At 41.9% G+C, this 14,132-nt stretch overlaps 1 protein-coding gene across 1 annotated transcript; it reads right to left on the bottom strand.

The window, feature by feature from the left end:
• Nucleotides 1-388: 388 nt before the first annotated feature.
• Nucleotides 389-12,969, bottom strand: pdhb (pyruvate dehydrogenase E1 subunit beta). Its single transcript, XM_078283814.1, has 11 exons — nt 12,903-12,969; nt 12,753-12,812; nt 10,231-10,338; nt 9,027-9,089; nt 7,633-7,668; nt 6,340-6,530; nt 5,793-5,887; nt 5,431-5,541; nt 4,816-4,907; nt 4,506-4,647; nt 389-1,424 (listed from the first exon to the last, which is right to left on the bottom strand). Exons 1-11 carry the CDS (start codon nt 12,936-12,938, stop codon nt 1,279-1,281), a joined length of 1,080 nt encoding a protein of 359 aa, XP_078139940.1. The 5' UTR covers nt 12,939-12,969; the 3' UTR covers nt 389-1,278.
• Nucleotides 12,970-14,132: the final 1,163 nt, after the last annotated feature.

Below are 14,132 nucleotides of genomic sequence, written 5' to 3'. Positions count from 1 at the left end.
GTCAGGTATTTGCCGGGGTGTCCGGGGACAAAGCACCAAATCTGGGGACCGTCCCCAAAAAACAGGACTCTAAATTTCTGAGATTGTTTTTTCTCTCAAAATTGAGAATTTCCGACTTGAATCTCAGAAATTATTTTTTCTCAGAATTGAGAATTTCTGACTTAAATCTCAGAAATTATTTTTTCTCAGAATATTACCACCTCCCCCCAGCTGAGGTAAAAAAAAAAAAAAATCACCTACAATATCCCTAATATGCCGTCACACAAATCGGATTTGGAAAAAACACAAAAAAAATAAATAAATCTGATATCATGCTGTTTACACCCTGAGCAGTAACTCAGAGGCGTGTGGTGTAGCTGCAGTACAGTGAGCAGAGGACAGCAGTGGACAGGGTGGAACAGGCTTTATTTCTGTAACAGAGCCATTTACAGCAACAAAAATATCATGGTGTCGGTACAATGCAGCTACAATAAATACTCAAACTGACTCCTCCATCATCTCTACTGCAAAGATAAGGTGATTTATTTTAACGCTGCCTTAAGAACTGAACCCGAGTCAGTGCAAGTGCTTTTTAAAACCGTTACAGACTTGGTTTGGTGGTTAGAAGAGAAAATACTGAAATATAAGCAGAGGGAGAGAGGTTCGTTTTGAAGGGAAGGAGTGGACAGATCAGCCAGAGCCCCCCCCGCCCCACACACACACACACACACACACACACACACTGTTTGGCCACTGCAGTTTTGAGCGGCGGCCATGTTTGAGCCACACTGCGGCTCCGTGGCTCTTGCCAAGCGAACCTCCTGCGTCAGCCACAGTCTCACTTCAACAGTTCTGCATTTCATCTAGGAACTGTCGACGTTCCAATACAACTTTACATCCTGGAGATTTTTTTTATTTTACATTTTTTTGGTTGGTCAGGATTATTTTTGAGATGTTGATGTTTCCGCTGTTGGTGTAAACAGGAAAAAGCAGATTTTTCCCCCGTTCACACAGCCAGGAGCAGATCAGGCTGAACCGAGTCTGGAGCTCAGAAACATGGCTGCCTCGTTTCATACACATGTACACACACACACACACACACACACACACACACACTGCTGTCCAGACCTGATCTCCTCATGGCCGTCTGAACATGGAGAAACCACATGAAATCTGGTTTTGTATTTCCACACGTGGAAACATCAGATCTGCCAAGCTTTAGTTAAAGATTACAGAGCTTAAACCCAGGTGCTGTGTGTGTGTGTGTGTGTGCACGTGCACGGCAGCCATGTTGTCCTCTCAGACATTAAGGGTCTTCTTGATGGAGAAGATGATGTCTTTGATCTGCGGCAGGCTGTTGTCCTCCAGGATCTTGGCGTACGGCATCGGGATGTCGACGCCCGTCACTCTGATGGCCGGAGCGTCCAGGAAGTTAAAGGCCGGACCTGAAACACACACTGAGGTTAAAGGGCAAGTTCACCTAAAGCAGATTAGATGTGAGTGGTAATTCTCGAGATTCTCGTTAGCCAGCATTAATAACTAGAACCCTTAAATACAGACTCGGGGTTAACTAGAACCCTTAAAGCTCCATATTCTACTGTCCAGAGTTTTATTTTGTGTCTTTCTGTCCATTCAAAGCTGTGTGTGTGGTGTCATGAACCAAAAACACTCTCAATCCATTTCTCCACGTTCATTTTCCAGCATCTCTCTGAGCCTTACCAAGAACAGGCCGTTTCTGTCGCCGTGTCTTTAAGGCTCATTAATATTAACGACCCTCCGTTCCGATCGGCTAACCGTTTCGAGAGCGAAACGTGAGACGCCGCGGCCCGGCGGCTACAGGTAGGGAAAACTCTCCGGTAATAAACAATGACGACCGCTCGACCGCTTTGAAAAAAACACTTTGTTAGTCTATTATTTCTTACAGAAATGATAATGAGCGAACCTTTGTGACGCCGCAAAGTTACGGAAGTCCAAACGGCTCGTTTAGAGGCTCGCTTTTCTAATATGGATTGTGTGGATTTAGTTTTGATACTTTCACCATGTTTAGATACACATCCAACTCCTTTATCATCACAGAGGAGAGGGAGTCCTGCTGTACATGATGTGGGACATTTAAATACAGACTGGAGGTTAACTAGAACCCTTTAAGAGAGTCAGATAACGGCCTAAAGTGTGTAGCGATACCAGGGAGACATTTGCAGAAAGCCCACAACCTTTCTGTTGCTTTCTTGAATCAACACCAAATGGCCTATCACAACAAGTGGCCATAAAGGTGTCGAATGGACACAGTCCATGGCTCAAGGAGTTGAGTCTATGCCAGCCAGAGATGTCTCTACAGGACAGCTCAGGAAATTAACGACAGGATACCAACCCGGCGAAGAGGTTTGAAACGCCATCACACATTCCACAATTAACGACCTTTATCTTTCAGCCATCAGGAGGAGAAGGACTCAAGAGCTCAGGAATACTAATGAACTATACAATCACACATCCATACTTCTCACACATCTGAATATAGGGAATCACCCTCCTTTCTTCATTTGGAGTACCAGAGTCTCATCACTACCCCCCCCCCCCCCCCCCCCCTCCTCTCTGACTCAGGACAGTCATAAATCTCTTCCCTTTTCACATTCCTTTAAAACCTACTTTCAACTATATTTTCCCAATGTCTTTAATGGATCTATTTTGTAGTTTGAAGTATACTAGATGTGTTAACTATAGGCCCATATATATGTTGAAGATGTTCAATAGCTAAAGTTACATGCATAGACCATGATGCGTTAAATGATTGAATTGTTTCAGATATTCATCCAGAGACTATTTTCATGGTCCTACACTGCCACCTTGTGGTCATTCATAGCAACGACAGGTCCGTATAAAATGTCAGTGCGTCCAAATGTCTTAAATGTTTAAATTGTTTTTCTCATATTGATCACGCAGTTAGAGACACAAGTCACATATATGAGTCAACTTGATGAAGACTTTATAGCCACAGATTGTACCAGGAAGGTTTATTTGATGTCCTTATATTGATGTGCTAGCTATATAAGTTTGAATGTAAGTCGACAGTTTTTTATTATTTCGATCAATTGACAACAGTAATTGGTGGAGATGTAAAATACCGACATAGTGTTTTAAAAGGAATCTTTATTAGGGTCACTTAGTAATAGATCCCAAAATAAAATAGACTAGAGGAATGATTCCTCTTGCATTCCTTTCCCCCCTCCCTCTCGGTTCGGGGTGAAATCTTCTCAAACAAAGAAATTAATTAGTAAACAGAAAAAGAGCGCGAAGCGTGATTTGCATGGCAAACCACGCCTGAGAATTCAAAGAGCTATAAAATGTTCTTATCTGGGTTTTCAGACAGTTCAACATTCTGCCCTCGCCAAGAAACCTGCTGAAGCCAAGACCAACAATTTAGCTACAATTCGACTTTAGCTGAAACTTAAGAGTTTGAACCTGGAGTTAGAGACGTCTTCTCCAGATGAACTTAAGAATCGCGTACAAGAAGTTTGAACCTCGCGTCTAATAGTTAAGAAGTTATCAACGCTCGGCCAAGCAAAGATCATTTTCGAAGCCATTTAGGAACGAGATCATTTAGTTTTATAACAGTTAGAAGAGCTAGAAACGTCAACTCTTCCAAGACCAGCAGCCAAACCCTGGTTCAACATCGCCGCAGTGTTCCACATCCAGAGAGGCCTGTTGTCTACACCTGTGAAAAGCCGGTAGCGCTGCTTGCCTCGACGTGACGATAACACGTCAGAGACCAGCTGTTCCAGCGTCTGCCGTTGCCAGGTAACCGGCCACGCCGAGCCCGTCTCTCCGAGCTCAGCGGGACCAGACAACCCGACCCGGCAGGACTTCCCAACTGAACAAAGTAGGCTCTGATTATCCACGTCTTTACTGCTGAGAGTTGATGCAACAGCTTAGATTCAAATTACTTAAATAGATCAGGAAAAGTTTAAAGGCTTTTATAGTCTAGTTGCCCCGTAGCGTTCCGCCTCATTTCTCTGGTTGATTGATCCATACATACCTCCATTTACTGCTGCCAATTCTTATTCCCATATTTCATTATCATTTCCCTTTCATTCTTAATTTGTTTCATTGCATTTCATGTCTATGTTTAGTCTATAGTTTCCGTGCTTCATTCTGGTGATCAATATACGTGCCTTATATTGCTTATTTCATTGAATTTGTTATGCTTGAATAGTTAAATAAATATTTCCATTTATTACAGAGAAGTTGTTATGTGTTTCATTACTTGCAGAGTAAAGTAATCCCTGTATTGAAAAGATTTCACGATCTTTAGACTGATGACTGATTAGTATAAGTAAAGGTCCTTCATCTACGAAGGTGGTGCCCCTTACGAGTGTAAATTGATATCTTTATCAAAGTTTCATATTTTCATACCTTTACTAAATCCTAGATTTGATAATTGCGACTCTACACGCTACAAGTGTAAAATGTAGTGTTGGGTTGCTAGCTTGTTAGCTGGTGAGTTAATTGGTTAGCTCGTTAGCCGTTACCCTCCATGATCCTGGCGCAGATCTCGGCTCCCACCCCAAACTGTGGCCAGCCTCCCTCCACCGTCACCAAGTGGTTCGTCTTCATCACACTGGCTTCAATACAGTCCACATCCAGAGGACGGATGGTCCGCAGGTTAACCACCTGACAGACAGACAGGCAGAGAGACAGACAGACAGGCAGAGAGACAGACAGACAGGCAGAGAGACAGACAGACAGAGAGACAGACAACAGGAGTTAGCAGAGCTGACTGATCCTCTTCATCAGGTATTAATGGGAGTCTTCAGCCCAGATATCAGGACCTTCCTCTACCTCACACTCGATTCCCTCCTTGGCGAGGACGGCTGCGGCGTCCAGACAGTGACTGACGTACCGGGAGTGAGTAACCAGAGTGATGTGACTTCCTGAAACACAGGAAGGAGGAGAAGAAGAGAGGAGGAAGAGAAGAAGGAGAAGAAGAGAGGAGGAGGAAGAGAAGTTCAAGAAAACATCAATGACACAACTCAACACAGTTTGAGTCTCTCGGTCTTCTCCTTACCGTCCGACTCGTCCTTACTGAATCTTTTTACCTGAACTTCCTTGTTGCTCTCAGGCCGTTTTCACACTGTTCCTCTTTTTTCTTCCTCTTTTAAATTCTGGAAGAAGATGATTTTCTGCGTCTGCGTACTAGCTAAGATCTTTCCCCAGTGTAAAAGCATCTTGTGCATGGAAGCTGAACTTATAAAATAAAATAATAAATAAAAGCTCCCCATTTCTCTCTCTGTTCTCTCTCCATGTTTGAATTTTGTTTTGATGTGAAGGTTTTATTTAGTGGTTTTCTTGTCACTTGCAGTAAGGCTTAACAGAAGTCTCATTCTATCGGTATCAAAATCAAGGTACCGGACCTGAAAACTGTCTCACCAGTCTCACCAGTCTCACCAGTCTCACCTTGCCTCTCGATCTTGGCCTTGCCGATGGGAACGGTGAAGTCTTTGGCCTGGGATTCCTCGGACATCTCGAAGGGAACACCGTACATCAGCTCGTTCTCCAGGAACACCACTGAACACACACACACACACACACACACACACACACACACACACACACACACACACACACACACACACACACACACACACACACACACACACACACACACACACACACAGGTAAAGGGACAGTTCACTGGAAACAGTGACACCTACACTGTATTTTTTCTACAGAGGTGGACTTTTTATCAGTTACCAGCATATATAGTTACATATATAGGTAGGGTTAGTCGTGACCTTTGACCTCTGGAAGCCTCTCACCTGGGTTGTCGTCTCTGATGGCTGACTTGAGGAGGCCCTTGGCGTCTTCAGCGCTCCATGGACTCAAGACCTTCAGACCCGGACAGTGGCCGTACCTGCAGACAGCAGAGCACACCCACTGCTGATGATACTCATACTACTACTGTTAATACTACTACTGTGATAACAGATACTAATGCTAATACTAATACTGATAATACTGATACGAATACTACTATTACTGCTACTACTACTACTAATAACACGTTCAAAAGAGTTCAGTGTTTAAAAGATAAAACCAGATATTCCCATGTTACTGGGGAGGCTGGTGACATCATCACCAACATCTTTATAATATTTTAAGATTCAGTAGATTTAAGGTTTAATAGTAATACTAGCAGTAGTAGTGCTACTAGAAGTAATAGCAGTGGTACTAGTGGCAGTAGTAATAGTAGTATTATTATTTTGTTTTCTGTAAAGCACTTTCACAGTTTATCCATCGGTCTATCCGTCTGTATATCTATCTATCTGTCTTCAGTCAGTCCAGTGTTGGTGAACCTGAACCCACCAGGCAGCGAAGCACTGGGAGTGCTGCGCGGCGACGCCGGCCGACGCCCCGTTCGGCCCTCTGAACACGATGGGCACCGACTGCAGACCGGCCGACATGTAGTACGTCTTCGCCGCCGAGTTGATGACCTGGTCGATGGCTTGCATGGAGAAGTTAAAGGTCATGAACTCACAGATGGGCCTCAGGCCGGCCTGGAGGGGGGAGGGGGGGGACAACATGACACTGCAGTACATACTGACACATTTACACAGTAGACTAGCCACAGAATTCACAAAAGCGCTGATGCGTCTGGATCCAGATAAAGCCAGTCAGCACGGTCGACAGGTGTTGTGCCACAATGTGAATTCCCTAAATAACGCGTTTCCCTGGCAGCCCGTCTGCGTTCTGGACTCTGTGTGTGTGTTGCTGTTTTGCCATTATAGAAGGAAATGTGCTTCATATGTAGAGCCTGACAACTTCCTGTAGGATCAACGGACGCTTTGTGGTTTGAGATGAGATCACAAACCGGCCTGATGCGTGTTCATCATGACGCAGCTGGCGGGCTTCACTGGGAAAACAATCCACAACAACTGAACACATTCTGATCTGTTCTTCCCTGGCATGAGATCTGAAGGAAGACGCTCCGCCAGGGGAAACACTGTTTTTTAGGGGAAACAAATTTTGGCACAACAGCAGTTTGTTAGTAAAGCTGCCTCTTGCTGCTGCGCTGCCACTAATGTCAACAGTATGGCTGCAGCTGATATGATGCCATGACAACAGCATGGATACACATCAGTCTGTATATAGACTCTATACATATAGACTCTATACACATCAGTCTGTATATAGACTCTATACATATAGACTCTATACACATCAGTCTGCATATAGACTCTATACACATCAGTCTGTATATAGACTCTATACATATAGACTCTATACACATCAGTCTGCATATAGACTCTATACACATCAGTCTGTATATAGACTCTATACACATCAGTCTGTATATAGACTCTATACACATCAGTCTGTATATAGACTCTATACACATCAGTCTGCATATAGACTCTATACACATCAGTCTGCATATAGACTCTATACACATCAGTCTGCATATAGACTCTATACACATCAGTCTGTATATAGACTCTATACACATCAGTCTGCATATAGACTCTATACACATCAGTCTGCATATAGACTCTATACACATCAGTCTGCATATAGACTCTATACATATAGACTCTATCACATCAGTCTGCATACAGACAGGAAACGCTGACTCATCATTAGAGCAGCAGTGTGTCTCACCATGGCGGCTCCCACTGCGATGCCGGCGAATCCCATCTACACAGAACAGACAGAACAGACAGAACAGAACAGACAGAACAGACAGAACAGAACAGACAGAACAGACAGAACAGACAGGCTGAGTCGACGGTGAAGAGACATTTTGACCCAACATGTGTTTACATCAGTGGAAAGCTGTTGAGCCGTGTGACGCTCAAACACAACACAACATCGTGAACTCAATTCAAATAAAGGGGACAATCCAAAAGACTCAAGTGACATTCGATACCACGGAAAATACTGCGATATCCGATAATATCTAAAATCGGCCCGACCTACTTGGGCTGAATCGATTAGCCAATGGACAGAAAATGTATCGATTATAATTTTGATAATCAATGAATCGTTTTGGTCATTAATCAGTAAAAATACCAAACATTTTCTGGTTCCACCTTCACAGATTTACTGCTTTTCTCAATCTCATCTCATTATTAAATGAATCCTTTTGGGATTTAGGGATTCTAAAATAATTGATGGATTAAATGACAATGAAAATGATCGCTAGTTGCAGCCCTACTTAATAGCTTTTTATAAAATATCAATTTTCTGATTCTTACTCCCCATGAAAGTTTAAACGTTTCATATGTTTTAAATAAAAAGATGCAGGTATTTAAAGTTTTGGTTTTGTTCTGCTATAAAATTAGGAAAATGTCACTCGCGCCCCTTTAACTCAAAACCTTGGATTTACTTTTTAATGATTTATCCGACTCTCTAAGAGATTTCTATTGAACAGTAGAAGAAGCTTCAGTTCTTAAATCACCAATATTACAAGAATCCAATTCTGCTTCACAAATATCATTTAGTAGCATCTATGGTGTCACTTCTGTTGATATGAGACCTAACTGATGCATCTGATCACCCTTTGATGTTTTTATTACTGCTTGACTGCTCATGTGGCTTGAACACTTGAACATTTGTTTTATTCTTTTACTTCCCTTCTTTATCACTGGACCTTTTTGATCATTTCCTATGTAAAGCACCTTGTTGTTTCTAAAAGCGCTTTATAAATAAAGTTTATTATTATTATTATAAGAACATTAACATTAGTATAAAATAAACAACACATGCTAGTGGTGAGCTGAACTTTACGGAAGAGGATTAGGGCCACATGTGAAAAATGTATTTGAGTTCTGAGATTAAAGTCAGAATTCAGACTTTAAACTCAAATAACTTTTTCACATGTGGCCCTAATCCTCTTCCGTACAGCTTCATCTTCTGGCACCAACACAGTTGAACTTCTGCTCTCCGTCTTTACAGCGGGACAGGGAAATTACCCAACATGCATTTCCTGCTGCAGCTCACATCACAGCAACAGTTCACAGTCAGATAGTCAGATCTCCTGTGTTGCGTCTAACCTCTGTGATCGGAGTGTCGATGATGCGTTTGTCTCCATACTTCTTCCACAGACCCCGGCTCACCTGCACACACACACACACACACACACACACACACACACACACGCAAAATGACTGTGAAAGTTACCCTGACCTCCATAAATCAGGACGTCTATTAGCTCAAGTAACCGTTCACTTCCAAAATCAAATCTCGCAAACAAAGAGAGCGAGATACAAACTAGATCTTCTAGATTTAAGAAACACTGAAGATCAAAGTGAGGCAGGTCCAAACATTTTATTTCCAAAATGAACATAAAAAGTTTGGAAATGAACACTGAACATGTTCTCAGCTGTCGAGACGGCAGTAGGAGCAGTTGTAATAATAACAGTGGTAGTAATAGCAGAGCTGTAGACTTGAGACTTGGACTCGTCCGCTGTGAGACTCGACTTACTTGCGACTTGACTGCTTCAAGACCCGAGACTTGAAAGCAAAGACTTGATCAGATTTAAACTGATTTAAAACCCCGGAGCGATCGCTTATTCAAAAACAGGCTTTTAAATGCATCGCTTTATTGCTTTACGCTCGGTTCTGCCTTTTGCTTTTGTTTTGGAGTAACCATGGTAACCGGCCGGGCTGCCAAACTGGCGTGGGTGGGGAGAGCTGGTAGCCTTTGCCTAATGATGAGCCAACCTAACACTGCTGACTATTAAGGAACGAAACAAATAATAAATAACTTTGGTGTAAATATTTCCACAGATCAGAGTGGTGATGACGCAGCAGAAAGGCCGCGCCTGCACAGTGTGAAACTCTACTCACTTTCTATGAGCAAAACAGTAAATCCACATTTTCTGTGGTTGTTTTGTCAGTTCTGATAAGTGATGTGAAATGTATTTGGTGGAAATAATTTGTCGTTTCCTTTTCACGGTTGTCAAACAGCAGCAGGATCATTAAAATGTTTTTTCTTAAAGTGTCAAAATGCAACACGACTCCTCTGGTGAACACAAGTTTGCTAGCTTGCTGCATTTTGTGACTTCCAGAAAATAAACATTTTAATGATCATGCGGTTCTTTGATAACTGTGAAAAGGTAACGACTAATTACATTTCACATCAATTATCAGAACACAGAAAAATGTTTCGATAAGCGCTTTATGAATAAAGTTCATTATCATCATCATTATCATCATCATCATCATCATCATCATCATCATTATAGTTGTGCTGACCTTGTAGGCTCCGTCGTACTGGGCCACCTCCTCCCCCAGCAGGAAGACACGCTCGTCCCGCTCCAGCTCCTCGTCCATCGCCTGGTTCAGCGCATCGCGCACCGTCACCTGCACACACACACACACACACGCTCAGAACAGACCGACACCGTCCCGCTGTCAGACAGGACGTCCCGTTACCGACACGTCCTGCTCCGGTCTGACAGGACAGGTTTGATGCAGCTTGACTCATTACACATTCACTGATCAATACCCAATACTGAAGCCCTTAACCTGAACTGATTCTAATGAGGCATTCTGATCAGATTCCACATGAAGATGCTTTATCATTAGTAGTAGAAATAGTAGTAGTGGTAATAACAGTAGTAGTGATAGCAGTAATAATAATAGCAGTAGTAGTAAACGTAGTAGTAGTAATAATAGCAGTAATAGTGGTAGCACTAGTAGTAGTAGCAGCAGCAGTAGCAACAGCAGTAGTAGTAGTAGTAGTAATAGCAGTAGTAGCAGTACTAGTAGCAGTAGTAGTAGTAGTAGTAGTAGTAGTAGTAGCAGTAGTAGTAGTATTAGTACTAGTAGCAGTAGTAGTATTAGTAGTAGTAGTAGTAGCAGTAGTAGTAGTAATAGCAGTAGTAGCAGTACTAGTAGCAGTAGTAGTAGTAGTAGTAGTAGCAGTAGTAGTAGTATTAGTAGTAGTAGCAGTAGTAGTAGTATTAGCAGTAGTAGTAGTATTAGCAGTAGTAGCAGTAGTAGTATCAGTAGTAATAATAGAAGCAGCAGAAGTACTAGTTATTCTGGGTTTCAGTGGAGAGTTTTAGTGTCTCATGATGCTCTAAATGTTTCAGAGAAGAAAACTGAATGCTGAATACTCAAATTTAAAGATGATAAATATTGAAAAATAATTATCAGCTATCAGCAGCCTCAGTCCAAAACAGATATTCAAGAACCCATATCGCTCAAACCCTAATTTCTTCACATCATCACAACACTTCACCAGAGGGTTAGGGTTAGGGGTCAGACGCAGAACAGACAACAAACTGTCTCTACATTTGCTCCATTTTATTCAGCTCAAACTTCAAATTAGGAAATTCGCCCTGTTTCACCAGAACAGCACAAGAGCCAGAAATAATGGCTGATTGTAAACAGGCAGTTATAAGACGGTGGGAGGTAGGTCTGGGCGATAATTCAATATTATCGTTTATCGTCTTTCAGTGGAATCATATCGTGATGATATGAAGATATTTTGATATCGTGACACATTTCTGCTGTCTCAATTGATGATGACAAGCAAATTTTACTTAAAAACTCTCATAAAATGAGGTATGGTAGGAATATTATTTGAATATTTCTGTTTTGTTTGACATCACACCTAACATTACCATTCGGTTCAATGAGATGAACATTAATTTGATTATTTAACGTGATTTTGCATACATGAACCATATCGTGATATATATTGATATAGAGAAAAATCCATATGATTATCATGATATTGATTTCAACCATATCGCCCAGCCCTAGTGGGAGGTAAAATCTCCATACAACCTGTGTATCAGTCACATCAGCAGCTGTAACTTTCAATTAAACTGTCAGTACTGCTGTGCTGTATAAAACTACTAGGACAACCTGCTGCATATAGCACATATAACATATTAGACACAGTCCAATACTTTCCACTTCCTTGTATGGAGGAGAACATCACACCAAACTCCATTTAAAAAATCGTCAATGTAATGTTGTCTTGCATATCAATACAGTACATACCTGGTAAAACTTCACTTTAGACATACTGAGAATCACTGAGAGCAACTGGAAAATTCGGCAGGTATCCAATACACAAAGCAGCAGTTATTTTAGTAAAATTTCAACTTTTATAATTGGTTCGTCATTCAAACACACCGTGGAGGGCGGCAGTGTATCCCAACTCTTACATTGATATTTCATTTAAATTAAGTGCTGCTTGGTGGATCACTTACATGCCGAATTTGCCAGAAGCCTCTTATGAAAATAGAAATATAAATAATATAGAAAAGTCTTATATTCGAACGGGTATGTACGTTTGTCGAAAAGCAAGGCAACATTAAACTGACATATTGAATGGAGATTCCATAAAGGCGATAGCAGAACCTGTCGGGGACCTAAACTGTCCCCTGGGAGCCGGGTTCAGTGACACATACATCACTCTGGTCATGAGGGGAAAACTCCCACGACTCTTTATGGATCCGGACTCGGTTTAATAAAGACTGGATGGGGACTGGAAGCTAGCCGGAGAAGAGGAGTCATCTCAGCCCGGATCCAATGAGACAACCCGCATCTCACGCTCAGAGCCTGACGTCCTGAATAACCTTAACCTATTATCGCTCCGTAAAGAAGTACACCTGTAGTAAAACACGTGTCACATAGCACTCTTTGTCGGTTTTCATTATAAACTGCCCTTGACAAGTATAACCATCAGCTGGAAGGTTAGCTAGCTGACAGCCAGCTAGCTAGCGCTGCTAACCACATTGGGACAGACTGGGACAGACCTGGACAGAGGCCGGCGCGGTTTTGTGAAATTCCCGCCGCAGGACCACCGACGCGGCATTCTGTAGAGGGAGAGACGCCATTACTGACAGAATATTACCGACACACACACGATGAGATGCTGTCAAATAAATATAAAAGTAACTCCATACCCGTCCGGAGCGAAGAAAACACCTCAGCGACGCCATCTTTGACCTGTCCTCTGCTGGCGAGTGGGCGGGAACTTGCTGGCGACAGGAGATTTCAGCCAATCAAAATTGCGGTTCAAACTTGTCATTATGGAAAGCCAATCGCGGCTGTCCTCTGATGACGGAGGCGGAAGAAGTCTAAACACTGAAAAAACAATCCAAGGACAAGTTGAGCTCTCAGCTCTGCTGCTCCTGTCTGGAACCGACAGACAGCAGCAATATATTGATGCAAGATTAACTTTTATTAACCTTTTAACCAGATTTAGTTCACTTATTACCTTATATTTTAACGAGCTATGGGCGCTAATTGAATCTTCCCTTTATTATAACTGATTGTTGTTGGTTTTGTTCCTTTGACTTTACAGTACAGTGTAACTTTGCATTTAATAATACGTATAATAATAATAATAACAATAATAATAATACTTTCATACTGCCTATAATTCATGTTTCATATGTGCATACCTTTCATTCATTTCTTCATCAGTATGCTGTTATTCTTATATTTCTCACTTCATTTCTAGTAAACACATTCTGCTGCTGTGTTGTTTCAGACCCGTCGCTCTATTCTTTAGATTTTATTTCTCTTTATTTTGACGCAATTTCCCCACAGGGATAAGCGTCATTTAATCTTATCCTCCTCTATTTTTTTTCCTTCTAAATATAGATCTGTTATCAATGCAGGTCTAATGCAAATTCCACTGTTATGTAAAGAGAGAGAGAACTGGCTTTTCCAGTTAGTTAATCCTATTATTTATACAGCATGGAGACACAAAACAAACAGGTTGTGGGTTTGAGTCCATTTTTGGACATTTTTTGCCCTTTTTGAAGCCTTAAGGACTGGACTCCATCTACTGCAATTGTTTGGAAGACAGCTTCTCCAGCAGTGAATAATGACTGAATTTTCACTTTGGGGTGAACTATCCCTTTAATGTCCCTTTAACTGGAAGAATTCTCCATACTGTCTGATAAAGCAGCAACGCCTCAAAATAATCCTTCAAAGTGTTTGTGCTGAGAGTTTCGACAAAGACAGAAAACAGCAGCAACGTCTCACAGCTGAACAGATTTATGTAATTCACATTAAAGAAACATCAGGTCGAGTTCAGAGGAACTCGGAGCTTCCAGAAGCCGATCGGGTTTCACATTCTGCAGCGCAGCGTCCGCTCCAGGGAGACGAGCCCGAGGTTTCTGACT

The sequence above is a fragment of the Centroberyx gerrardi genome, chromosome 5 (assembly GCF_048128805.1).
Source record: "Centroberyx gerrardi isolate f3 chromosome 5, fCenGer3.hap1.cur.20231027, whole genome shotgun sequence".
NCBI lineage: Eukaryota > Metazoa > Chordata > Actinopteri > Beryciformes > Berycidae > Centroberyx > Centroberyx gerrardi.
The sequence above is the reverse complement of the archived record's forward strand: the minus strand, read 5'-3'. Positions and strand labels throughout refer to the sequence as shown.

What these genes read in the sequence shown, in the direction of transcription:
- pdhb (XM_078283814.1), bottom strand. Translation starts at nt 12,938, where the DNA reads ATGGCGTCGCTGAGGTGTTTTCTTCGCTCCGGACGG. An exon ending in AGTACGACGGAGCCTACAAG is followed by an intron (nt 9,090 to 10,230) that starts GTCAGCACAACT and finishes GTGTGTGTGCAG; the next exon opens with GTGAGCCGGGGTCTGTGGAA. An exon ending in CTGCGCCAGGATCATGGAGG is followed by an intron (nt 1,425 to 4,505) that starts GTAACGGCTAAC and finishes TGTGTGTTTCAG; the next exon opens with GTCCGGCCTTTAACTTCCTG.